Here is a 24,830-nt window from a genome sequence, read left to right on the forward strand (position 1 = left end):
GTTGCATCGCGCAGCCATGTTTATCTTTAGTACGTATTAACGGTTGTGGTTAGTTTAAATTTGGAATACTTATAGTTTTTATTGTGATATTTATATTTTGTTGTTTTGTTTTTTTTAGTAGTTTTCTATAAGTGTAAGTTTAATTTACTCATTTAATAATTACAAGTATAAATGTACAAACCTAACCTATAACTTATCGTTTGTTTACAGACTTATCGCCTTTTATCAAATCAAACTTAATTGAATGTTTCTTATTGAATTTATAATAATTTTTTTGTGTAACCTGTTCTATTTTAATATAAATTTTTAATTATCATTAAATATAGTTCTTTTTTTCTGTATTTGATGCAATTCATTATTTCATAATTATTTCAATGTTTGAATATTTCGCGCGCAATCACGTGACTTCACTAGTTTCTGTCCCCCAGCAATCTACATGGCGCGTCCCTCCTATAGGGTCTCTACTATCACCTAGTGAAAGTAGCGACACAGGCAACAGCAGAAATTTGCGTTAGCATCTCAAAACACTATCGATATCTCGCAAGAATCAATATCTAAGAGAAAAACAACTCGAAGAATCGAGATATACAACATTGTAGTATAACCAATAAAATGATATAAAAAAAGTCCACATGTTCTATTTTTCATCCCTAGTTTTCTTAAATTTTGACGCATATCCAAATAAATGATTATAATAATTAAGAGAAAAATCATATCATGAATTTTTTTTTTAATTAATATGTATTTTAATAAGATGTCTTTACGTAAGGTATTTAATCAAATGTTTTTTTGAATTGTTTTTTTCTCACAGATAAAACACAAGGATCATTCTTAATTTCTTTTTCATCTAATTTTTTGTTTTCGAGTAAATGCAATAATGTATCTGCTGTTGTCATTTCTAGATCTGTAGTAATATAAGCTAAAAATAAATTAACGAAGAATGAGTTTTCACCAGTTTGTTGTATAGTAATAATTTTATACAGTAATAAATATACTAACGAAATTGATCTAAAAGTTGTTCAAAATAACGATTTGTTCCCCAACGTGGTCTTATTTCATTTTCTGATATTTCCCTTGTTTTATTTCTAAAAAATATGATTTTAATTAAATTAATAAGTAATTATTTGTATCCAATCTATATGATCATTGTAAAGAGTACTCTTTTTCTTGTTGTAAATCAATTTCCTTGGACATTTTATATTTAAGAGAATCTTTGTGTCCAGATACTTTTTTTCTATTCCAATTGTTTTTCAATAATCTAGTTTTATTTTGTGTCCACCTATGCAATTTTTTAAGCAAATCTATTTTTACAGGTAATAATTACAAAATAATAATAGTTCTACAAAAATTTAATGAATATTCACATACAATGGTAAAGGTTCATTAGATATAGCGTAATAACCATGTAATCCAAAATTAGGTATTTCCTGAATTGCAGCGAATTCGGACATACCACTTCCTATTACAGTATAAATTGAAGGAAAAGAACTTTTTTCCGTTGGAATTAATAATTTTATCATGTCCATTGCCTAACAGAATACATTATATACTATATATACACTGGGCTTTGTAATATTTGTTAAGTTGGTTTTACGATATCAATATAAATATAATCTTGATGCATTAGAAATCAAATCTCTATTACATTATGTATATTCTTTTGTAAAAAGTTAATAAAATATAATAAACAAATTTATTATCGCTCAATGAAGAAATTGTTAATTTTATTATTGACAAACCGTATTCATCTCTGGATACTGTGGAAGTGAACCTTCAGGTGGATATTTTGCAAAAATACCTGTAAGGTTATTTTTCTGTAGCGCAAATAACAATAATTTCAAATATTCAACATGAAGATTGTCCTTCGGAACACTTTCGTTTATTTCAGTTAATTTGTTCAACCATAATGCAGCCATTACACGATCTACATGTGCACAGAATTTTGAAAAGAATTTAAGAAAGTTGTCAAATGAAATAAATTTACCTTTGAGATATGGTAGGTTAAGGATGATAGGTTTTGTAAATTTTAAATAAAAAGTAAAATCATCCATGTCATTGATTATAATGAAATGCAAAATGTTTTTGATATAAATAGATATATTATGTATACAAATGATTTATAATTTTTTTGATTCGATATCAAAAAATAACCTATATATTTTATTTTCAATTATTACTCAACATCGTTAGAAATTTTCTTTTCGTAAAAATAAATGCATTACGTTATTGTGAAATATGCAAAACGATATATTCGATATCTTATTTTGATTTCATAAAAGATGCGCAATATGGATGTGCATAATACATGGAACAGTTATATTATCTACATCTGTCCAATCAGAGAAGCTTACAACGATCCTTTAAAATTTTGAACGGTCTGGCTGGAGATGGTCGTTGGTTAATCGTTTGCCTATAGTAAGCTATAAGTCGATTCTGGAAGGATACGTCTAGTTTCTTCATCAACAACCTGTTGATTTGTATTGTAGTGGTGTATTGCATTTTTCATCCATGTTCGCTGCCTTGATGATCTCATAAATGAATTTATGAATTTATCAAAAATGGATAATAACGAAAATATACCTAAGTATAAGTGGACGCCTGAAAGTACATCATTATTAGTTTCTATATGGTCAGATAACCAAGTGCAAAACCAATTTGAATATGCTACAAAAACAATACTTATATGGGAGAGCATAGCCAGATATATGAAAAAGAAAGGATATAATGTTTCAGCGAAGCAATGTCGTTCAAGAATGAAACAAGTGTTAATATGTTATCGTGAAGCAAAAAAAGCAGGTACTCGTGCTGATGTAGAACAATATTATGAATTAATTGATAAGGTTACTAGAGGTAAACGCTTGGATAATAATATTGATAATGGAATCGATACAGTAGGTTAGTATCAATAATAGTCAATTTTAATTTTATAATAATGAAGTCCTTTTATACTTGCTCTGTTTATATATATATGCTTCTTTTTAGATAGCACAATAAATATGAAATCTCTACCGAAAGATGTGAAATCATCTAAAAACTTCCAAATGCAGTATAAGGGAAAAGAACCAGTAAAATCTATTCTTCGTACAGAAGCTCTATCTCCAACATGGACAATTGGTTGTAAGAATACTTTTTATTGTAATTTGGTATGTAAGAGCATTTCAAAATTATATAAACTATAATTATATGTTAATAATAGGTGAATTCGAATATCCTGATTCTCCAGAATCAAGTGAAACTATTATAGCTAGACCCTATGGTGCCCTATCTCCTACAAGAGATGTTGCTGTTAATACTAATATGCAAGAAATGAGCACAAAGAATCAGCCCATTTCTGTTCCTATAGAAGAACCGATCAAAGAATGTAGACAAAACATATTTTCTAGTTATCCATATGGAGATATTCCTTATCAAAATAGTGTACAGAATGTACAAAATCAAATAATACAAGAAAATATGCAACATAATCAGAATTTTTTACAAAATCATATGTATAATCAAATGCAACAACAAAATATGTTTATTCCTGGTTTAGGTTTTCAAAATAACATAACCCAAGAAAGAATGCCACATTTTATTAATGAGGCAACACAAACTGCTGGTTTACCTATGATGAATCCTAATATTTTAAGGCAACAAAACCAGTTACATCAAACTGCAATGACGAATAATAGAGCAGTGCCACAAGAACCACAAAAAATTATTTATGGACAAAACATACCATCAGGTACTTACAGACGTTATCAAAATATTGTTCCAAGATCTACTACAATGGATGCAGAACAATATGGGTCTACCTTTCCGGATTACCCGCAAGATGTAACATCAAATTTAAATGTAGCTTTCTGTGAAGCAGAAAGTGATAAAAAAAAGCATAATTTGAATGAGACATATAATCGTTCATTACAAACAGATAATTTTACTCAAGTGAATCCTGAAGTTTCAGTAATAACAAATAATGCAACTTATAATGACAATAGTCTTTTATTGGACTACACAATAGATTCTCTTACTCCATCAGAAAATGATAATAAATTAAAAGATACAGCTGTAAATACAGAAAATATGCCAGATGTTCCAATAAGAAAAAAGAAAGCACAGAAGCTGGAGCAACTTGTTTTTGATGCAATTAATTCTCAAAATGATGTTGTTAATAAGGTTTTATTTCAATATTTTCATTATTAATGCAATAATATTAATGCGTATAATTTCATATATATTTACTTAATAATTTTGTTTCAGATACTTGCAGCACAAAATGATATGGTATGTAAATTTTTGACCTTAGATAGAGATCGACAAAGTAAATTAGAAGATCGGTTAGATCATTTATTGGATGTTGTTCATACTAAAGTCCTTAATAAAAATGCTAACGAAGAATTAGAAAATCAGCCATCTTCTGAAGAACCAGCTATAATTACTTTAGGTCCACCACCAAAACCAGGAGCGATTCCTCCGAAATTGGATTTAGTTCCTCCAAAACCATGTCGTGTACCTTGTACGATACCAAGCTCTAATGTTGAATTAGTTAATAAGAATCCTATATTAACAAAACCTGGTATTGTTTCACCAATAACCAGTCCATCAAAAAAACCAGGTACAATTTGGTCGAAATTGGGACCTGTATCACAATCTCCATTTGTTAAAGCTCAACAAAGATTGGGACTACAACCTATTTTAAATACAGAAATACGAACGAAATCTTCGGCAGAAAGACGTATTGCTAAAGAAGTTGGCAACATTAAATTTGACACAAAAACATTAATAACTGAAACGACTACATTTTTAGAAATGGAAAGACAAATTGAGGAAAAAATTGAGAATGCAAGACTCCAGCAAAGCATAGGACAAAGCTTACATGCACGAAGAAAGTTATTTACACAAAGAGAGCCTACAGCAGCAATGATACTTACAGCTGCTTTCTTAGAAACAGAACGACAAATGTCAGAAAAGTTTTCGAGTTGTTTAATACCTGCAAATTCAAATAAAAGTAATTTTAATAAAGCAATAGATGAAAGTTTACTTACTGGTCAAGGTGAACATTATGAATATTTACGACATTTAAATCAACCTAATATTCAATCATGCTATGTACCATGTGATACTTCTACACCAGCTAAAGTAGTAACAAACTCTAAATATCCAGAAGAACCTCATAAAGTAGTACCTAAACAGACAATTCAGCAATTAGCTCAACTTGTAATGAATAGCGCAAGATGGAGAAATCTTCCTACTCAAAATGAAGAATTTAGGGAACAAGAAAGAAAACAAAATACTTATATTGCTCCGAAAATGAATGTTCAACTTCCTTCAGAAATAAAAGAAGAGAAGCAAGATGTTCGTAGAGGAATTCTATATAATCATAACATTTATTCTACAGACCCAGTAAATGAACAGCCGAATATATACAAGTCTTCATTGCATACTGAACCACCATCACAAAAGCCTGTGCTTCCTATGGGTTTTACTACTACTATGTTAAATAAAGATAATGAGCTTGTAAAAAATACTAAATCCATAGAATTACTGGATAATATAGTTGATCGGAAACAGCCAAATGTGCGTTTTATGGACGAAGCTTTAGCGGAACTTCAAAGAATGTACATTGAAAAAAATAATAATGGACCACAAAAGACAACTGAGATTTCACCAGTTTTTACAAATAATGATAATTTTAATGGCTATAATCAAAATATGATCGAACGATATATACGTGAAATATCAAGAAAACAGTTTGGAAATGTTAAAGATAAGGAGGGTGATTCGGATGATGAAGAGTTTTTGGATACTACAGCAAGCATGCCTCCAATAATTAAACGCAGAGGATCTATTACTTCAACAGGTACAACATCAACTGAAACTGCTCATTCAATGAAATTAAACAAGCTAACTGCTGCAAATTGTATAATTAGTTAACTCTAATGAAAAACACTTTGTACTTTTTTCTCGAGTTAATTTTATATCGTAGTAAGTTAGCAAACTTTTCTTTGAAAAGTAAATCATTGCATTTAGCAGAAATATTTTTAGATTTTAATTAATAGATCTGTTATCTATTTTAAAAGAATTAATTTTGAAGTTGATTATGCTTAAATAATATAATTAATAATTAAAGTGCCTTATTAATTTTTAAGTAAATATCAATATAACAAAATATTGCATTGTTATAATCAAAAATATTATATTTGTTTATAAAATGTAAAAATACCTATTTTCATTTCTCGATTTATAATTATATACATAGAAGTTATAAATATTATATTACTTTGGTAAATATTTCTTTATTACTTCTATCGTCAAAAATCATTCCATGAATTTTGTTATTACAGTGCAATTATTTTATATTAAATTTGATAAAACTATATGTGATTTATTAAAGTGAAATGAAATAAGCATAGATACAGATTCAGTTATAAGTATCAAATTTTATTTTTATTAATAAAAATTTATTTTATTTTTATTAATAAAAAATAAAATTAGCATAACTTTATTGAATTCAATTTGTATTTGCTAATTATAAAATAATGAATTATAATAATACATATTAGGTGGACCGGAAAATAATGTCGTTTCTACATATGTCAAATTTTGTATATTTTTATCAAAAACCGATTGATTTTTATCAATTTGATATTAAAAATTTGCATACTAGATGAAGAAAGGTTGTTCATAACAAAGTTGATTATATTATTGATTAAAAATATAAATTTGTTAGAAATTTATTCGTGTGAATGTAAGGTTAGAAAGCGACGTTACTTTCCGGTCCACCTAATAATTGATTGTATCTAATGTTGTGCTTTTATGTACTTGTAACTGTGTTATTTTACTCTATCAATAAATCTTATAATTTACACCCAAATCTTTGATTATAGTGCATTCAGTCCTCAGAAGAAAAATACAAATTTTATTAAAATTCAAAACAATGTCAATATTTAATTTAATAACAATAAGAATTTATTTCTTTATAAAAAAATAGTAAATTGATGTAAACATATTTGCAATAAATTGAATGTCGAAAATTATCGAGAACACGCTATTACATAAGTACTAGAAGATAACAGATAAATTATAATAATTCTAGTAATTATTATCTGTATTCAACTATCTATACGATCAGTGGTTAAATATTTATAATAATTTTTACGACGATTGTAGAGCTGCGCGTAAAAAAACCGCATAGTCACAGTTAATATAGAAAGCGCTACTATGCGCATGCGCTAAGCTTATAGACTTGCACGATCACCGAACGATCGTCAATATCCAATCGGTAATCTGTCACTCGTAGACGATAAGCTCATGTAAAGTTTTCAGCAATTATTCTTCTCCGTATGTCGATTTGTAAGTTGCATGATAAATTTTCATTCTTCGAATCTTTAAACAATCTCGTGTGTGTTATCTTTTATCTAATAAAGACTAAACATTGACAGGAGAAACGTTGGAATATTACAAGTGAAGCATACTTTCGGAAGCCTTAACAAAGTTATTAACATGACGACGGAAGAGAAGTTTAACGCGGCTGTGAACGTAATTAGAAGCTTACCAAAAAACGGTAATTTATTCAGCAATTATAGCATATGCTAATTTATTTTTTTACTCCACAATGACGAGTTTCTATTACACATATGACAAATCAAACGAAATACATCTTTGTATTGCATAGTATAAACAATACTAAAATTTACTTTTTATAAAATCATTTGTCGAACATTTTTAATTTCATCGTTCATATTTATTATAATTTACGATGAAAGATTTGCGATAATGGTAAATGCCCTTTGAACGGTACTCTCTCACAATGGATACGGTTCTTGTCGATTAACGTCAATCATGACAAATAGAAAAAAATGCTAACATAAGAGAACGTCTCTTTTAAAATACTCTCGTAAATTTTTTCTATTACCTTATAACTAAATAAAATTAAATTTATAGATAATTACAAATAAGTAAGTCGAAACAATATTTTTTAATAAAATTACACACCTAAAAAAACCATTCATTAGAAATATGTACTAATATGAATTTATAATGAAAGTATTTCTAAAATATCCTTGAACCTTGATACTCATTACTAAACAAGTTGGCTGTTATTGTAGCAATCATTCAATTAAAATAAATATGTATACTTATATCTACTAAGAATATTAATATTTCTTTATTGAAAAGTGAAAGTTAATTCACTCTTCGAATTTTATTAACAATATACAGTGGAAATTAGTATTTAAAAATATTCCAACACTATTACCACATAAAATTTATGTAAGATAAAATAATATATAATATATTAAATGATAAACGACAGTTGTAGTGTAACGCGTATCGACCTTAATTTGTAATCTTTATTAAATGATCATTTAGCAAATATATAATTATATTATCGAATATTTGGATAGTAAAGAATACAATTAAAAACTAATTACATTATAGTTTTATCAGTTTTTGGGGAAATAAAACTATAAAGCTTATTATTCTAAAATGATTTAAGCTTCCTTCTACAAAGTTTATAAACATAAATTACGAATTATTATTATGAGTGAAAGAAATAGAAATGGGAAGTGAGAATAAATTCTATATAAATACTGCAATGATGATGAGTGAATGTTCTCACTTCACTTTCTACAATGTGGGTTGCATGAACTAGTCTATATAAAAAATTATAACTTCCCTGTGTTAGTTGAATACGAATACAATTAAATGTATATTAATTTACAAATTTTTATAATAAATATTTCAACATTATAATAACAAAAGATATATATTATATAGATTCCTATTTTATAATCAATTGTCCATAGCGTTCAATTCTATTGAAATTTGTTTTACATAGACAATAGATATTGTCTTTGCACAAAAAAAGAAAAAAATACAAAATTAATCAAAATTTTTCTAACAGCATAAAATACAAGACCGCTCGAATTATCTCGAGTGTGCAAAATGTGGCCTGTTTAGCATGCTCGAATTAACTCGAGCGTGCAACTAAAGTGGTTGATATTAAAACTACCAAAACAGTTTATGTATTTATATATAACAGTACTTATTATAATTATATGTGAGTTATGTCAGAGTCTTAATAATTTTTCATGCATATAAGCCACTCATTTACCAAAATATTAACGGAAATGGGTGAAGTTACGTACATTATTATATTATTTCTTTTAAATATGAAAAGCTACACATCAATTAAGTGCATTTCAAATCTTAATACTAAAATTTCAAAAGATTTGAAAAGAGCTTTAATCTGCAAATGACCAATTTCTTAAATCACAGGAAAAAAAGGATTATACTTTATTCCTTCTATCCAATTACTGTGCACATGTAGAATATTTTTAGTTAGTAGTTTAGTAACCAGTTATTACTGGTTTGTGTGTAGAGAATACTTCATTATCAGTAAACATTATATACTAACCAAAGGTCAAAAGATAAAAACTGTCGTGCCTACTATTATTGTTGATAATGGCACACAGAAAATGTTACAATATAACCATTATTACTATATTATATTATATATTATGTGAATAATATTATTATATTAATTAAAATATAAATTCAATTTGATTGTAAATAACTATGTATTACATAGAAATTTGAATTTCAGGAGCTTACCAACCTAGCAATGAAATTATGCTGCGTTTTTATTCTTATTACAAACAAGCTACAGAAGGACCATGCCAACAACCAAAACCAGGTTTTTGGGAAGTTATAAAAAAAGCAAAATGGGATGCTTGGCAACGTTTAGGCAATATGAGTCGAACAGAAGCTATGAACAATTATGTTGAAGAATTAAAAAAAGTATGCGCTGGTGTTATCAATACATTAGATGTTTCTATAAAAATCAGATAATTTTTTTATTTTTATGATATAGATAGTTGAAACAATGTCATATACTGACAATGTAGCAACTTTTGTGGGTAGTTTGGATTCATTTTATGAGAGTGTACCTGTTGAAGATTTAGAATTGCTCGTTGGACCAGTTTTAGAACGTATGCGCACACAACCAGATTCGCCATTGTCTGGTTCTCCTTTAGGTTTGTTTCTATTTTTACTGTAAAAAATGTATCATATTTTTCTTTTCATATAACTTAAATACATATTTTCTTAAATCTATTTAGTATCTAGAGAAACATCACCGCACAGAGTTTGCAATACATCAAGACATATAACAAGTAGCTTAGAAACAAGTCCAGCTAGTAGTCACAGTGCAAGTCCTTTACCACCTGATACAGATGGTGAAGAAGAAGAATTTATTGATACAGTTGAAGTAAGTATTCATTTTTTTTTTTTTTTTACAAAAGTAAAACCAATATTTATAATAAATTATTCTATATGTATATATATATATATATATATATATATATATATTAGTCTGCTCCAGATCGAACACCAAAAGATGCCATTAAATCTTCTGCAAGTGTTCAAAAAACAAGTATTACATTTAGTGCTTCAGATGATAATGTAAACAAGCAGCAAAGCACTGCAAAAGAAAATCCATTAGAATTACTTAATGGTCATGCTAAGATAAATGATCTTACTGAAATAAACGTAGATACAAAACAAGAAAGAGGTCGATCAAAAGTAAAAAAAGATGATAAAATAAATGCTGAATTTTTTAACCAAATAGCATCAACAATGCAAAATTTACAAAGAGATCTTGATCGAATAACCGCACGAGTTCGTAGTTTGGAAGGCCAAGCACTTCAAGCCTTGTCACCTCTAAGAGTAAGTTCCATATAGCATAATAAAAATATAAATTAACAAGTAATTAGTTAACCTATATATAAATTATATGTTATAGGAACGAAATAACGATCGATTGTACCCAAAATGGTGGCCTTTTCCAGAATGTTCACCGCGATTGTTCACTTTACTTATTATATGGCCATTTGTAGCTCAAATTCTTGTCTCTCTTACACAACGATATCGTCAACGGAGACTGTGATTTTCCAATACAAATATTATTATTAATCTAAATATTATATTTATAATTAGAGTACATTAAATATACAGAGATTTTAGTCGTTTAAATATATATACGACATATTCTAAAAATCTTAACTCTAATGAAGAATTTGTTCATGTGAATATATTTTTTACGATATTTGATCGAATTGTAGATTTAATGAAATTAAAAAGAATTTTAAGTGCAATATATATATATAGATTAAATATAAATCTTTTTAAATTATTAGAATATTCATTGTATAATTAAAGCCAAATTTTTAAAATGTATAATCCATGACAATAGTAATGTATATAAAGATTTATAAAAAATAATTTTCTATTATTTGTATTATATTAATCTCTGTATATATTATATATATATATATATATATATATATATATATATATATATATATATATATATATATATATATATATATATATATATATATTTGTTCTACAAAGGTGTATGTAATTGGATTTAAAGGTGAACTATATGTTATATTTATACATTTACATAATATAATATAAATATAATAGACATACAAATTTCATATTATAAATGTAAACTATAAACTTAGGATTAATTTTTATTCATATATGCAATGTTTTCGTGATGGTTCGTAATAATAAATGGTATTGGCATTATTTTTTAATAAAATTCCAGATTTTATAACTTGGTATGATTTAGTGTTTCTATGAACACTAGATTATTATAAAGAAAGTCTGAAGAAGCCGGCTAAATAATTAGAAAACAATGAATTATTAATAAAGATTTTTTTAAATATTAATAAACTTGTTGTGTCGATTAATCAGCCATTTAAACACATTTTCTCTTATCATTAACGACGGTGAGAGAGTTTAAATAATTCGTGAAAGAAATATAATTGATAAAAAATAAGTTTTAATATTAAATAAAATTTATAAAATAAATCAGAGCTGTTTATGAAAAATCCACTTTTGATTTGATAACAAACTAATAGAAAACAGTGAGAGAACAAAAACTCAATTTGATGAACGAATGATAATAATTAATGATTAATAATTATAAATAATTAATCTGAAATCGTTACAATATTAAAATGAATAATATTCTTATGATTGACGTGTTGAACTGATTGAAGACTGACTTGTTTACCATAAGACGACCGAGCTGTAACTGTCTCAAGTGTTCACATTTATTTCGAAAAAAAAGTACTTAAAGAAATAAATATAAACATAGTTCGGCCTTTAAAAGTTCGGCGTCTGTTTCCGAGATTTGTTTTCTTTTTTCTTCACGTGGCGATTCAACTTATTGTAAACTTTTCGAACTAATTTATTTCTCTGTAAGGTATTAAATTTATTATATTTTTCTTTTGCATATATTCGTCCAAAAATGTAGTCAAGACAAATATTAATCTTTTTATTATATTAACAAATTATTGTGTGATTGGATTAATTATTTTTGCCTAATTATAATTTGTTAAAAATGTTAATTTTATGCACAGATGATATATAAATATAACTTTCAAATTGATTGCTTATACTTTTCATTACTAAATAAATTAAATAATAAATACATATAATGTGAAATAAATGACAATAAATTATCACATGATTCTTACGTTTCTTTGAAATTATCTTTTAATTGAATTTGTTATTATATGCTTTTTATATAAAAAATGTAAACCATTATTAGCTTTCTAAAATAATAATAAACATTAAGATAATTACAAATTAACGAGCATAGATATACAATTTGGAAGATTTATTTATGAAATGTTTTTACATATACACTGAATATTCAAACTTTTATCTCATGTTTTTAATACAATCAAAAGACTATTATATGACGAATACTACATAAGATAATATGATAAATTTCTTATTTTCTAAGTCACATATTAATTTTCATATCGATAGTAATAATAAAGATGGTTTATCATGATATTAATGATAGGCAAATAATGAGAAGATAATTACCATCACTTCAATCTTTTATTCTATAAATTCAGAAGAATTAACAATATTTATTTATTTTGCTTATTCATACGTTAAAATTTTTAGCAGTCATTTTTCGGTATTTTAGTTAATTCTAATTATTAATGTCTAGTGTAAGATTTCGAAATATATTGATAATTCTTCTGAAATTAGATATTATATCTAAATATTAAAAAATATTACGTTCGTATTAATGAAATTAATTTCCGCATGTTTTTTGATAGTTAAAAAGATTCCGATATTTCATTTAATATTTTAATTAATTTTATGATGAATTTTATGTACGTATTATAAAGGATAAGTGTGTCTTATAGTTTCTATGTTTTTGTGAAGTACAACATAACATGTATTTTGGAATGAAAAGATATCATCCACAAGAATTACGAACAATAATAATAATAATAATAATAATAATAATAATAATAGTAATAAACAGTATGTATGAGAAATACACGTTATTATTTAAGCCCGTTCACCACGAATTCGTCGAGCCAATTGGATGTCTTTCGGCATAATAGTAACACGTTTAGCATGAATTGCGCACAAGTTTGTATCTTCGAATAATCCAACCAAGTAAGCTTCAGATGCTTCTTGCAAAGCACCTATGGCTGCACTTTGGAAACGCAAATCAGTTTTGAAATCCTGTGCAATTTCACGGACTAATCTCTGGAATGGTAATTTTCTAATCAGCAACTCCGTAGATTTTTGATATCTTCTGATTTCTCGAAGAGCTACTGTACCCGGCCTATAATGAATGAATAGAATTTCTTTAATAATTGTTTAAATGTACATTTATCATACATAATTGTGAATTTTTCTTTATACCTGTAACGATGAGGCTTCTTAACACCACCTGTAGAAGGAGCACTTTTACGGGCTGCTTTTGTAGCTAGCTGTTTGCGGGGAGCTTTTCCACCAGTTGATTTACGAGCAGTTTGCTTTGTACGTGCCATGGTTTAATCTGAAATAATCACATATTATTTGTTAATAATTTTATGAAAAATTATCATATTTATATTAATTGTGATTCACGACCTACTAAAGAATGGCACCTAAAAGAACTTTCTTTCTTCTATGAACTTTTTAATAATTCTTTCCTATTTTTCCACACATTCAAAATTATATTAATTTGCAATTATAAAACTACAATTAAATCTAACAAATAGAAACGTCATGTTATAAAATATAAAAATATGTTTAGAAAATGAAAAATGTTTATATTATTAAAAAGAAAAAATAGGTATTACAAGAAGTAATATATATTTCAGATCAGCACGAAAAAGAAATGATAAAATAAACAAGACAATACAATAATAGGTAAAAGTTAAGATCACAATGATTAATGTTAACGATCAAAAATCATAAAAATAATATCAGGGAGACATAACAAACAGTCGCGAATAAAAACTGTTATAAATTGAAAAGTGTCAGAGTCGATATATGGTGGGGGAAGATTAGAGGAAAGGAAATAATCGTAGAGTGGTGGGGGTTTAATGTTTGGTGGGGGTACAATCCGTTACCGTGCGCGCTCAAAGGAAGCACGCACCAAGGAACTCCGTGCGTTGCGCAATGGACGAACTTTCGTCCCTCGCTTGGTTTAATGTGGAAAAGCCCACGCGCTGTCGATCGAAAAAATCTTCGGGAACATGATCGTAAGAAAAGTAATAAAAAAAATTATCATTAAAAAAATGTTAATAAGAAATGTTAATGGGACCGTGATGAACGAAACGAAGAGAAACAAAGACAATCAAGAGAGAGAAAGAGAGAAATAGAGAGAACAAGAGAGACAGGCAAGAATTAGTTGGCGTACCAGTCAGGCTCGTGAACGATTCTCACAACGAAACGTCAATCGCAAAATGGAGGCAAGCTCTTGCGATACGCTTCTTGTTAGTGAAGTCGAGAATTAAAAATTTTTTTCTTCATCTTCGATATGTCTTTTGACATAATCGATAATATGACGCTATCGCGCGAAAACACGAATACAATCTGACAGTTCGCAAAAGTTAATTGGACAGCTTTTACTTACCCTTAGAAAGAAAATTGATGCAAGAAGCTGAGAGCCAACGCTATCCGCTTCCTTGTACTTCGATGGCAGTGGACGCTCTCCGAGCCACGGACTCCCTTGTCCCTACCCCCTAGAAATTAAATTGCGAGAGGTACGTAAGCCCGCGGTACAGACTATCCAATCGGACGTTGGATAGAGAGTTTTGTCTTGTAATACGAGCCGCCCGATTGGCTTATCCTTCTACATTTAGAAAATACAAAGCTGTGAACCTGTGACGATTTATTAATTGCATTCGCGTCTCTGGTTCGACATGTTACTCTTACTTTCTTACTTACAACTATACCTACGATGATTCTAGAGAAGATAAGAATTTTTTTTTCTTTCAGAGATTTAATTTAAATGATTACATTATTTTTTTCATCAAAGTAAATGAAATCGAATAGAGCAAAATAAACAGAGTAAAAGTAAATACAAAACCTGCTTTTTTCTTAATTACCAGTTCAAGCTTTAAATCGGAAGCTACCCCTATTGCTTACACCACCTCTGATCCTCCCATACGTGGAGAAAATTGACTAATACATTACCATTTGATTTCATCATGCACATTGCGCAATGATTCTATTTCATAGAATACATTAAAGATTATCATTTACATTAAAAAAAAAAGTGACGATATATACATGACTCATATATATATATAACGTATATTATATTAGCCATAATTTAAAAAAATTGTTTTTCTTTTTTCAATTAGAGAAAATAGAGAGAGAGAGAAATCGTGTAAATATAAAAATACCAATTAAGTATTGATATTTGTTAAACAAATATATAAATAATAATGTTTCATTTGAAATAAATGTAACAAAAATAAATTTTATACTTAAATGTAATAATTACTCTGCACACACATTATTAGGTTATCTAATTTATTTTCTATTATATTTACTACATGACATTATAAATGTCTATAATAATGATAGTTAACAGTAATAAAATATACTAAAAAATACTCATAGATGTTTATTATTATTTTATTAATCTAATGTTTAAGAAATGTAAATGCAATTCGAAATTTTCTTACATAATATTGCTTATAAACGAAATTTTACATTTACAAATCATTTTGGCCTAATATTAAAAATAAAATAATAAGGTACTTTTTCGAAACATAAATTTATGTTTTTTCACACAACATTAAATGTATGAAACTTAAATTAACATGACAAATTTCGTAAGATTGTAAAAATATGAGTTATGTTCTATCATTCTAATCTTGATACTATACATATCAAAATGTTTTGTATGACTTATTGCTTGCGTGTAATGATATAAGTTTGATTACAAATACTAATCCACTATAATCATGTTCACATACCGTAATTGGAGAAGTTAATGGCCTATTACTAAATTTTAATATTTTTCTATAATTTATTTAATAGAACAGGTAAACCTAGATTATATTTCCCCATTTATATACTACTTATAGTGCTTGGCAGTGTAGACTCTAGTGAATATTTGTGGGAAGAACTGAATTGCAACGTATTTAATTACTTTGAAGAATAATGTCGCATGACATGATAGTAAAATGAATAGAAACAGACATTGTAAATTGTTTAAAATTTAAGCACGTTCACCACGGATTCTTCGTGCTAATTGAATATCTTTAGGCATGATAGTAACACGCTTAGCATGAATAGCACATAAATTTGTGTCTTCAAATAAACCAACTAAATAAGCTTCAGATGCTTCTTGCAAAGCACCGATAGCTGCACTTTGGAAACGCAAATCAGTTTTGAAATCTTGTGCAATTTCACGAACCAATCGTTGAAATGGTAATTTCCTAATTAGCAACTCTGTAGATTTTTGATATCTTCTGATTTCTCTGAGCGCTACAGTTCCAGGCCTACAATATAAAATACAGTTATTAAATAAGTAATTTAACAAAAAAGTAATATATAATATTATGGGTAAATTATAATGTTAATCAATTAATGATATACTTTTTGATGCTTTTTTATACATACCTATAACGATGAGGTTTTTTTACACCTCCAGTAGAAGGTGCACTTTTACGTGCTGCCTTTGTAGCAAGTTGCTTTCTAGGTGCCTTTCCTCCAGTAGATTTACGAGCAGTTTGCTTCGTACGAGCCATGTTTGTCTAAAATTAATAAATTTTAACTTCACTTCACAATAATTAGATATGTATATGGGGTCAATATACCTCGTTGTTGACAAATGGCGTTGGTATAAAATAAAGTAGAAGTAATCGTCTTTATTTGAATATGCGATTGCATCAATATATGACTCACGATTAATTATAACACGTGTATCATCAGAATTATGATAATATATATATAATGACTAATTTAAATGAACTAAAAATCGTTATTTGTTTCCCTCCAAAAGCAAACCGAATAAACAAAATGGCGAAGGCGTGCACGAAGATTTTCCTTGTGTAAAACTGCGTAAGTGTGAGATAGAAGTTTGAAAAACAAAAATCGTCACGTGTAAATAATAATACGTTGCAGTTATTATCTATATTTGTATTATTCATTATTTTCTGCGAAAAATTAATGAATATAAGAATTTATTTATTTTACACTATTTACCTTAGTTTATTAGAAATCCAGAGAATATTTCCACAAGCGTTTCGTGCACAGACGATTTCAACTTCTCTACTCGATCTATTCACTCCACTCACTCTCTCGTAGCTTTATGCTACAAATCACACATGAATATAAAACTATAGTGCATGGAAGTAAGATCACCACTTACGATTGGTTAGTAGTTTGTTATGTTGGGATGCAACATCACGTGTTCAACGTACGCTGCATACAATTGGTGTCTATACTCAATGTCGACCAATCAGCGTCGCTTGCAGTGTTATAGCACCGCATGCGATGCAGTATTTTCCTAGTTGCATCCAAAATATTTTAAGTGCATCTAAATATTGTATTAGTCATAAAATGTATAGAAAAATAAGTGATATTACTAAATTGTTTAAACAATTTAAAATACATATTAAAATGATATATAAAATAATATAATAATTTATTTTTATAATTTAACCTTTTCTGCTTTCAATTCATTGTTTTATCAATGTGTTGTCTTTTTAAATAGAAAAATGAATGAATAAAGTCCACTTATCTATTTATAATTATTTTAAAAGTTTATTTTAATTTTATATAAGGATAACAATTTTTTATCTAACGTTTGATAAAGTGGATACTGCAATAATCATAACTAATTCTTGTATCAGAAAGCATATAATCTTTATATTATATACAAGCACAATAGATTTTTTTAAACATTATAAGTAATTTATATTCATCGCATTTTTCATATAAAAATGCATATAATATATTTTGAAGTATATTATAGAATAGCATAGTCTGATCAATAAAATATTTCACTTTTTATAAGTATAGCTCTTAACAAGTATAAATTAGTAATATAAATAAAATTATCTCTTATATCTTATTTTTTAGAAAAAATTTCTTTTATCCTAAAGTTGAATTTATTTATCATTATGTATCCTTATCTATCACCACTTATTTGATTTGTATCAAACTATTATCAAACTATTATAAAATACATTACTTTAATCGTAATATAATTTTACATTTAGAGCATAATCAATGTATTATATGTATAATCAATAAAACAATAAAATTATATGAAAACTTCTTTGTGATTACGTAAAAACTTGATTTTTACGTACAAGAGAATTGTATTGTTATTCGTGTACTATTTTCATATATATCTTTTGTAGAATTAAAACGATTTATTACGACTTATTAAAAATGTACATCTGCCATTATAAATAATCTATTATACCAATGTTTGGATCCTACTTATAACTATCATTTGACTCTTTATTTAATTATCACACCTATTTTTTGTAATGACAATGTTTCTACAAAATGTAACTCAATCTGATTTAAAATTATCACAATCAAAGTAATTCTATTTAATCTTAAGATATTTTATAGGAAAGTTTAGTGGAAGCATTAAAAGAAATAGAAACAATATATGTGTAATCATTAGATATAAAGTATAGAATTGTTTCTTAGTAAAGCATGAGTTTAAACTTAAGTTGAAACTTAACTAAAATTAATTTAAACTTAAGTTTAAATTATTTGAGTAGAATATTGCTAATAATATGTGTGCGTTTGTTAAGGTTAAGCAATACATTTATGTGTATTAACATAATCCTCATACAAATTAAATATAACTTACACAGAGATCCTAAAAATTGAGCCTTTCTCATTTATGATAGTAATGGTAATAGTGATCATTAATAAATTAGATACATATTACAAGGCAATGTTTTTCATATATATTTCAATACTTTTCACATAATATGAAAAAAGGACTTATTCCTTTTTTGTTTTTGATATAATTTACTTTTAATTTAAATAGCTATCTCTCTTCTCTGAATTATAAAGCTATACTTTCATTTTTGCAATTATATTTTGATAACATGTAATTATATTTACGTATCTCTGTGTAAGCTTTACTTTATATCCAACATTAATTCCTATATATATATATATATATATATATTAGGTGTATTCATATATTGTACCTGTATCAGGTACTGTGGACAAAAGGACGGTGAATATGTTAAAGCATAACATTAAGAAAGTACATTGCGAAACATCAACTTTAGATAATCATAATTTTAAAGAAAGTTTTTCATCTCCATGAAATTGATTTTAATATAAATATATATCACAATTTCATATTAAATAAAGTAGGAAATGGTTCCTTGATAATTTATAAAGTCTTTGTAGAATTGTTTTAACTGACATGATACATTGTCATGCATACACCCAAATTGTATATTACATATTCATAATATATTATAAAAATCATATTAATTTACATTACAATATTCGTTTCACTATATCTTGTTAGTTAATGAGAGATTTACAATATTACAAAGTAAATATTTTTTCCTTAGCACTGCTGAGAGTGCATCAAAAAATATAAAAACTAAATAGGAACCTGATTTAATAATCCTTTATATTTTATTATGGGAAAGAATCTCTAAAAATTACTATTAAAAACCACAATTTATAATGGACTTGTGTCACGCTAGATTACATGCATATGTTTTGCATAGGGTTACACATACACTTTAGTCTAATAAAATATATTATGTTTAACCAGACAAATTTTGGAATCTATATTTAATATAAAATACTTTATACTCTTCTTCAAATTTGCTCTCCTTCATCAGTAGGAAATATTAATGAATCCAAGATTGTATAGACTTGTACACACTGTATCACAAATTTAGATTGAGAGATTTATTAAAAACTCTTTTATGCAAAAAGTCCTTTGAACAGAATCTTCTTTATTTTTTTATATTTACTATAAATTTGTTCCTTTTCTTATATATATAATAATTTAAATTTGGCGCATGTAGATTATCTAATAATTTCACATTATTTTTAAGTTTTTTGTATATACAGCATTTGAGTGTGTAATTATATAATTGGAAAACTACATGATATTATATATACAGAGTAATAAAAACAAATTATAAACTTAAGGAGAAAAGTAAAAATGTCCTATTAACATAGGCTCTAAAATTATCAAATTAATTTTTAATACTTAGAAATGTTACAATTCATAATCATATCAATGCATTGAAAACAAAATGATATGAATTGTAACTATGAATTATAACTAAATACTAAAAGTTGATATTGAGATTTTAGGATCTATGTTGATAGAATATATTTTACTTTTTTTTTCTGTGTATTATAACCCCTTAAAGTTTCACAATTTTTTTTTGTCACCCTTTATATATATTAATTTGATTGTATTACAATTCTTAAAATTTATAACGAAATTGAAAATAATTTATAAGAGAACAAGTAATTACCAAATATCTACCAAATATTTGTGAATTATTGTAATTTAGTTTTCGTTTTTGTCAAAAACATAGTATATATTTATAATCAAAGAATTAATCTCTTTCTTATATGCTATATTATTATTTCCTAATAATACTATGTTATATTGCTTTTCACTTCGGTCAAATATTTTTTTCCAATTTATTTATATAAGCCATATTAAAAGAGATATATTATAAATTATTATAGATTATGATTTAAAAATATTTGAAATGCAAATTTTGGTATTACAACACAAAAATGTATAACAAAATGCAATTTTAAGAATATATATTTTGTATTATTGTTAATAAATAAATATCTCTTCAGAAATTGATACTCCTTGATATATAATTACTTGCGTAAATTTTAATGTCATAATTTAGTATTATTATAAATAGTTTTTGAAAATTATAAAATTCACAAGAAGTATTGTATATATTAATTTTACTTTGCACCATATTTGATTTGACATGAATTTGTCAACAAATAAAGAATTTGTTATTAAATGTTCTCCGTATAAAATTCACAACCCTTTACTAATAAATTAATATTTAACTTAAGATACACCTATTCATATTTGGAAATGTAATGTCACTTTTGAATAAAAAATGTACAATTTAGTCATTTTACTAATTCATTGATTAAAAGTATTTGTAAATATCACAATGTTATCCTACTATTTCTTCACTATTTCTTTATATCTATATCATTAAGTCATTTTAGAAGATTCTATTCAAAAGTCAGATATATGACTATACTTTAATTCAAAGTATTTTTTTAAACAGATTTATTAAGCCTTATCAATAGAAGCATCCTTCATTATATCATCTTTAGTAATATTTTGGTTCATTTGATCATTTTCATATTCTACAAAATCATCAAATAAACTTGGCCATGCTTCTGCATCATCATAAGCACCAAGATCGTCTCCAATGCTTTCAGCAAAATTCAAAAACATGTTCCAAGTATCTCTAGGTATACCTCGAACATGATGACATTCAAGAAATTTTAACCATCTTGTTAAAAGTGGAGGTTCTCGAATTGTAAAAACAAGCCGCCAAAGGACAATAGCCATATCAGCTGGCAGTATTCGTTGACCAGAGGTAACATCCAAACCAAAGCGGAATGTGAATCGATAGAGATCCTTAAATAAATCACTATTGACCATTAATTCTTGCACAATTTCAGGTAATCTTGCCTGAATTCCACGTATACTGTCAACGCGCATAGCTTTCAACCCTGTTATAAATTCTTGACGTGTAAATTGGCACATTTGTTCAGCATTTAATTTCCAAGCTAGAACAAGCACTTTAAACTCGTCTGGGGATAATTGTAAATCATTACAAAGCCTTTCTATTCCATCAGCTAATATTACATCCTCATGTAAATCCTTTAAAGAAAACAAATAATTCAAAATAAATTAAACGTACAATCTTATATTATATTTTTATAGATGTTACAAACAATATACCTTATATTGGTCAAATAATGCATTCAATTTATTTTCCGATGGTTCTCGTTGCTGTTTAAATTCTGTGGTTAAGTTAAGACCGGAAGAGGTGCCTGAACGGCCTAGTGGAGGTAATCGTGCATAAAATCCTCGAGACAAACGTAAATTATTTTGTATACTAGGCATAGATCCACAGTTATCCGAACCTACATTATTAAGTGTAGGTACAGTATTTAATGATTTTCTGTTTCCATTGACATGTGTTTCTGCAGGCACGAGTGGACCAGTTTGTTGGCAAGAATTCGGGAATAATCCTCTTAGTTCCATTCTTTCTGTATCAAAATAAATTCATAAGAAAACTGTTTACTAATTTATATCATATTCATTTGAACCTAATAAAGATACTACCGTCTTTATGCTCATATACAATTGATTGTTCTGCGGTGGCTGGTGGAAGTGGCACCTTGAAGCAAGAAAAACAGTTTCCCATTGATGCTGTCCGTACTCGACATTAAAGATAATTATCCCATGCATCAGTAGTTCAGTCTTAGATTGGCAGTCTTGATATTAAAAGCTAAAAAATATAAGATATTTGTGTATAACATTATTAACATTATATAAAAACACTGATATAAATTCAATTTATAACAAATGTTAACAAGATCTTTCGTGCATACAATGAGTCAAATAAGTTTCTATACGATACATTTAAAAAAAAAATTTACATTTCAATATTTAATAATTATTATTAATTAATATTTCAAAATAATAATGAGTAGTGCTATAAATTGTGATTAATCTTTATTTAGTAGAGACATATATGGAAAACTGTTATGATTCTATTAATCGTTAACTTTTAAATGTATGTTGAGCATTGAAACAACAAAATTGAGAACAATAAGTTTCCATACACAAATATAAATAAAAATTTCGAATACAGTGAAAAAATCACACTCTGCCATCTAATATATTATAAACAAATACCAGGAGACAAAAACTTTTAATGATCAAAGACATAACGACTACCTACCAAAACTGGAAGTTTTGCATAAGCGCACATTTTTAAAGACCATTAGAACTAAACCAAAGACGACTGTTCCAAAATTGATTAGGATCATCAAAATCGATTGTGGTATCAAGATTGTCTCTGAAACTATTCAAGTAATTGATGCAACACTAAGCACTCAGCTAAAAAAATTAAAGAATGATTACTATACAATGTGCTAAAACAACCTCACATCTCCATGATTGTCTGATTTAAAACCAATTGAGTATTTATAGGATCAATTAAGCATATGTATTTGTAAACATAATATTAGGAATAAAAAATATTAATGTCTATTACACAGATGGAATAATATTGAACATTCTACAGAAGAAAGATTAGTAGTTTTTAAACAAAAAGGTATAAGAGAAATTCTGTGGGCAAAGGGAGGCCCCACAGATCATTACTCGTGATTGAAACAGAAAATTCATATAATTCAGAAGAAATATATTTATGTGCATGGAGAATTTTTTGATATAACTTTTGTTCAATTTTTATTTAAATATCATTTTTGTGTCGACTAATTGTTAAGAATACATAATTTTTGTGATATGAATATCCAGGACCTTACTTTCGGAGTACTCGAATAAATTTTGATTAATTTCTGCCAAATTTCGAGTTAAAATATAATAAATTATTGAAAGCAAAATGTACAATAACTTATTTTGCCCACTGTATATTTTATGTATAATAAAAAATATCTAATATATGTTTGAATTAATATATTATAAATAGATATGTGTGTGGAAATAAATATAATTTTTACAATAACGTGAATAGTATAATAAAATTTGAAATATATGATATTTATTGTATAAGAATAACACGGAAGAAAAAAACAAAAATAACATAGGTAGGTACCTTATCAGTAAGGCGGCTTTTTGGTCTAGTCAGATTTTGGTAATCCCGGCCAAAACCCCCGCAAGATGATCTTTTGCTTTGACCACATTCATAAAGTGTCACAAAAAAAGATGTACTTGTGTACACTGATAGAGATCAACAAGACTTATTCGTCCTAATATTTTCATGCATTTCGTTCACATAATTTTTCGGTCGTATTCGCATTTGACCAAGTGCCACTGTCATTTGTAACAATGTAACCTTGCTTGTTACAGTGCACGCTCCACTTGATACACGACGGTGATAATTTCATTCCACGCACGAAACACTCATTTTTGTTAAATTAATCTAGAGCTAATATGGCCGCTTACCGGGAGAAAACACAAATTACCATCAACCAATAGAAATATTAAAGAAAAATAAAACTGATTAAAATATTATTTTGGAAAGAAGATTGTCAACGAATGTGACATTTTCAAATAAGGATGCAACATAATCTGAAGAAATAATCTTGTCATTGATGAAGAGTTTTCTAAAGAGTAATTTTCTAGTAACGAAAAATAAATCATAAGCATAAGAATGATTGGATAACTTTTAATTCTTTGAACTTTGACTTAAAACATTAGATTTCTTTGTACGTTACTCTACCCATCTAGAAATTTCATGTAAAGA

General features: G+C 27.0%; 6 protein-coding genes across 13 annotated transcripts; 2 read left to right on the forward strand and 4 right to left on the reverse strand.

Annotated features, from left to right (window-relative positions):
- Positions 1-767: 767 nt before the first annotated feature.
- LOC107064367 (uncharacterized) lies at positions 768-2,268 on the reverse strand. Of its 2 annotated transcripts, XM_015317012.2 has the most exons (6): positions 1,985-2,268; positions 1,740-1,924; positions 1,369-1,529; positions 1,160-1,279; positions 1,000-1,085; positions 768-919 (listed from the first exon to the last, which is right to left on the reverse strand). In XM_015317012.2, exons 1-6 carry the CDS (start codon positions 2,049-2,051, stop codon positions 774-776), a joined length of 765 nt encoding a protein of 254 aa, XP_015172498.2. In that variant the 5' UTR covers positions 2,052-2,268; the 3' UTR covers positions 768-773. The 2 variants fall into 2 exon arrangements, 1 of the variants encoding a protein (XP_015172498.2); XR_016178469.1 differs by lacking the exons at positions 768-919; positions 1,000-1,085; positions 1,160-1,279 and having other exon boundaries at positions 1,332-1,798.
- LOC107064366 (uncharacterized) lies at positions 1,862-6,529 on the forward strand. 2 transcript variants are annotated; one of them, XM_089178159.1, is made up of 5 exons: positions 1,862-1,996; positions 2,280-2,895; positions 2,983-3,114; positions 3,197-4,155; positions 4,240-6,529. In XM_089178159.1, exons 2-5 carry the CDS (start codon positions 2,544-2,546, stop codon positions 5,911-5,913), a joined length of 3,117 nt encoding a protein of 1,038 aa, XP_089034285.1. In that variant the 5' UTR covers positions 1,862-1,996; positions 2,280-2,543; the 3' UTR covers positions 5,914-6,529. The 2 variants fall into 2 exon arrangements, with proteins under 2 accessions (XP_089034285.1, XP_015172497.1); XM_015317011.2 differs by having other exon boundaries at positions 2,983-3,117; positions 4,240-6,528.
- Positions 6,530-7,174: 645 nt separating this feature from the next.
- On the forward strand, positions 7,175-11,272 carry LOC107064260 (uncharacterized). The gene is made up of 7 exons (XM_015316700.2): positions 7,175-7,332; positions 7,422-7,543; positions 9,587-9,780; positions 9,854-10,016; positions 10,101-10,249; positions 10,354-10,707; positions 10,784-11,272. Exons 2-7 carry the CDS (start codon positions 7,483-7,485, stop codon positions 10,925-10,927), a joined length of 1,065 nt encoding a protein of 354 aa, XP_015172186.1. The 5' UTR covers positions 7,175-7,332; positions 7,422-7,482; the 3' UTR covers positions 10,928-11,272.
- Positions 11,273-12,661: 1,389 nt separating this feature from the next.
- On the reverse strand, positions 12,662-15,242 carry LOC107064258 (histone H3.3A). Of its 4 annotated transcripts, none has more exons than XM_015316697.2 (3): positions 14,936-15,242; positions 13,735-13,870; positions 12,662-13,654 (listed from the first exon to the last, which is right to left on the reverse strand). In XM_015316697.2, exons 2-3 carry the CDS (start codon positions 13,860-13,862, stop codon positions 13,372-13,374), a joined length of 411 nt encoding a protein of 136 aa, XP_015172183.1. In that variant the 5' UTR covers positions 13,863-13,870; positions 14,936-15,242; the 3' UTR covers positions 12,662-13,371. The 4 variants fall into 4 exon arrangements, with proteins under 4 accessions (XP_015172183.1, XP_089034291.1, XP_089034290.1 ...); XM_089178165.1 differs by lacking the exon at positions 14,936-15,242 and adding an exon at positions 14,720-14,896; XM_089178164.1 differs by lacking the exon at positions 14,936-15,242 and adding an exon at positions 13,949-14,254.
- A 687-nt stretch (positions 15,243-15,929) lies between these two features.
- On the reverse strand, positions 15,930-17,677 carry LOC107064259 (histone H3.3A). 2 transcript variants are annotated; one of them, XM_015316698.2, is made up of 3 exons: positions 17,524-17,677; positions 16,939-17,072; positions 15,930-16,817 (listed from the first exon to the last, which is right to left on the reverse strand). In XM_015316698.2, exons 2-3 carry the CDS (start codon positions 17,064-17,066, stop codon positions 16,535-16,537), a joined length of 411 nt encoding a protein of 136 aa, XP_015172184.1. In that variant the 5' UTR covers positions 17,067-17,072; positions 17,524-17,677; the 3' UTR covers positions 15,930-16,534. The 2 variants fall into 2 exon arrangements, with proteins under 2 accessions (XP_015172184.1, XP_015172185.1); XM_015316699.2 differs by lacking the exon at positions 17,524-17,677 and adding an exon at positions 17,136-17,505.
- Positions 17,678-18,676: 999 nt separating this feature from the next.
- On the reverse strand, positions 18,677-24,793 carry SCCRO3 (defective in cullin neddylation 1 domain containing SCCRO3). Of its 2 annotated transcripts, XM_015316694.2 has the most exons (5): positions 24,180-24,791; positions 23,304-23,426; positions 22,682-22,847; positions 22,295-22,605; positions 18,677-22,213 (listed from the first exon to the last, which is right to left on the reverse strand). In XM_015316694.2, the coding sequence occupies exons 3-5, from the start codon at positions 22,761-22,763 to the stop codon at positions 21,614-21,616; spliced, it is 993 nt and encodes a 330-aa protein (XP_015172180.1). In that variant the 5' UTR covers positions 22,764-22,847; positions 23,304-23,426; positions 24,180-24,791; the 3' UTR covers positions 18,677-21,613. The 2 variants fall into 2 exon arrangements, with proteins under 2 accessions (XP_015172180.1, XP_015172182.1); XM_015316696.2 differs by lacking the exon at positions 23,304-23,426 and having other exon boundaries at positions 24,180-24,793.
- Positions 24,794-24,830: the final 37 nt, after the last annotated feature.

Source organism: Polistes dominula, unplaced genomic scaffold (genome assembly GCF_049000335.1).
Source record: "Polistes dominula isolate Pdom_NZ unplaced genomic scaffold, Pdom_raw_medaka contig_77, whole genome shotgun sequence".
Classification (NCBI taxonomy): Eukaryota; Metazoa; Arthropoda; class Insecta; order Hymenoptera; family Vespidae; genus Polistes; species Polistes dominula.

What these genes read in the sequence shown, in the direction of transcription:
- LOC107064260 (XM_015316700.2), top strand. Translation starts at nt 7,483, where the DNA reads ATGACGACGGAAGAGAAGTTTAACGCGGCTGTGAACGTAATTAGAAGC. An exon ending in AATTTATTGATACAGTTGAA is followed by an intron (nt 10,250 to 10,353) that starts GTAAGTATTCAT and finishes TATATATATTAG; the next exon opens with TCTGCTCCAGATCGAACACC. An exon ending in AAGCCTTGTCACCTCTAAGA is followed by an intron (nt 10,708 to 10,783) that starts GTAAGTTCCATA and finishes TATATGTTATAG; the next exon opens with GAACGAAATAACGATCGATT.
- LOC107064366 (XM_015317011.2), top strand. Translation starts at nt 2,544, where the DNA reads ATGAATTTATCAAAAATGGATAATAACGAAAATATACCTAAGTATAAG. An exon ending in TCCAACATGGACAATTGGTT is followed by an intron (nt 3,118 to 3,196) that starts GTAAGAATACTT and finishes TGTTAATAATAG; the next exon opens with GTGAATTCGAATATCCTGAT. An exon ending in AAAATGATGTTGTTAATAAG is followed by an intron (nt 4,156 to 4,239) that starts GTTTTATTTCAA and finishes ATTTTGTTTCAG; the next exon opens with ATACTTGCAGCACAAAATGA.
- LOC107064367 (XM_015317012.2), bottom strand. Translation starts at nt 2,051, where the DNA reads ATGGATGATTTTACTTTTTATTTAAAATTTACAAAACCTATCATCCTT. An exon ending in AGTATCCAGAGATGAATACG is followed by an intron (nt 1,530 to 1,739) that starts GTTTGTCAATAA and finishes GTATTCTGTTAG; the next exon opens with GCAATGGACATGATAAAATT. An exon ending in TCTAATGAACCTTTACCATT is followed by an intron (nt 1,280 to 1,368) that starts GTATGTGAATAT and finishes AAAATTGCATAG; the next exon opens with GTGGACACAAAATAAAACTA.
- SCCRO3 (XM_015316696.2), bottom strand. Translation starts at nt 22,763, where the DNA reads ATGGGAAACTGTTTTTCTTGCTTCAAGGTGCCACTTCCACCAGCCACC. An exon ending in TGTATATGAGCATAAAGACG is followed by an intron (nt 22,606 to 22,681) that starts GTAGTATCTTTA and finishes ATTTTGATACAG; the next exon opens with AAAGAATGGAACTAAGAGGA. An exon ending in CATTATTTGACCAATATAAG is followed by an intron (nt 22,214 to 22,294) that starts GTATATTGTTTG and finishes TTTTCTTTAAAG; the next exon opens with GATTTACATGAGGATGTAAT.
- LOC107064259 (XM_015316698.2), bottom strand. Translation starts at nt 17,066, where the DNA reads ATGGCTCGTACGAAGCAAACTGCTCGTAAATCTACTGGAGGAAAGGCA. An exon ending in AAAAAACCTCATCGTTATAG is followed by an intron (nt 16,818 to 16,938) that starts GTATGTATAAAA and finishes TTTATATTGTAG; the next exon opens with GCCTGGAACTGTAGCGCTCA.
- LOC107064258 (XM_015316697.2), bottom strand. Translation starts at nt 13,862, where the DNA reads ATGGCACGTACAAAGCAAACTGCTCGTAAATCAACTGGTGGAAAAGCT. An exon ending in AAGAAGCCTCATCGTTACAG is followed by an intron (nt 13,655 to 13,734) that starts GTATAAAGAAAA and finishes CATTCATTATAG; the next exon opens with GCCGGGTACAGTAGCTCTTC.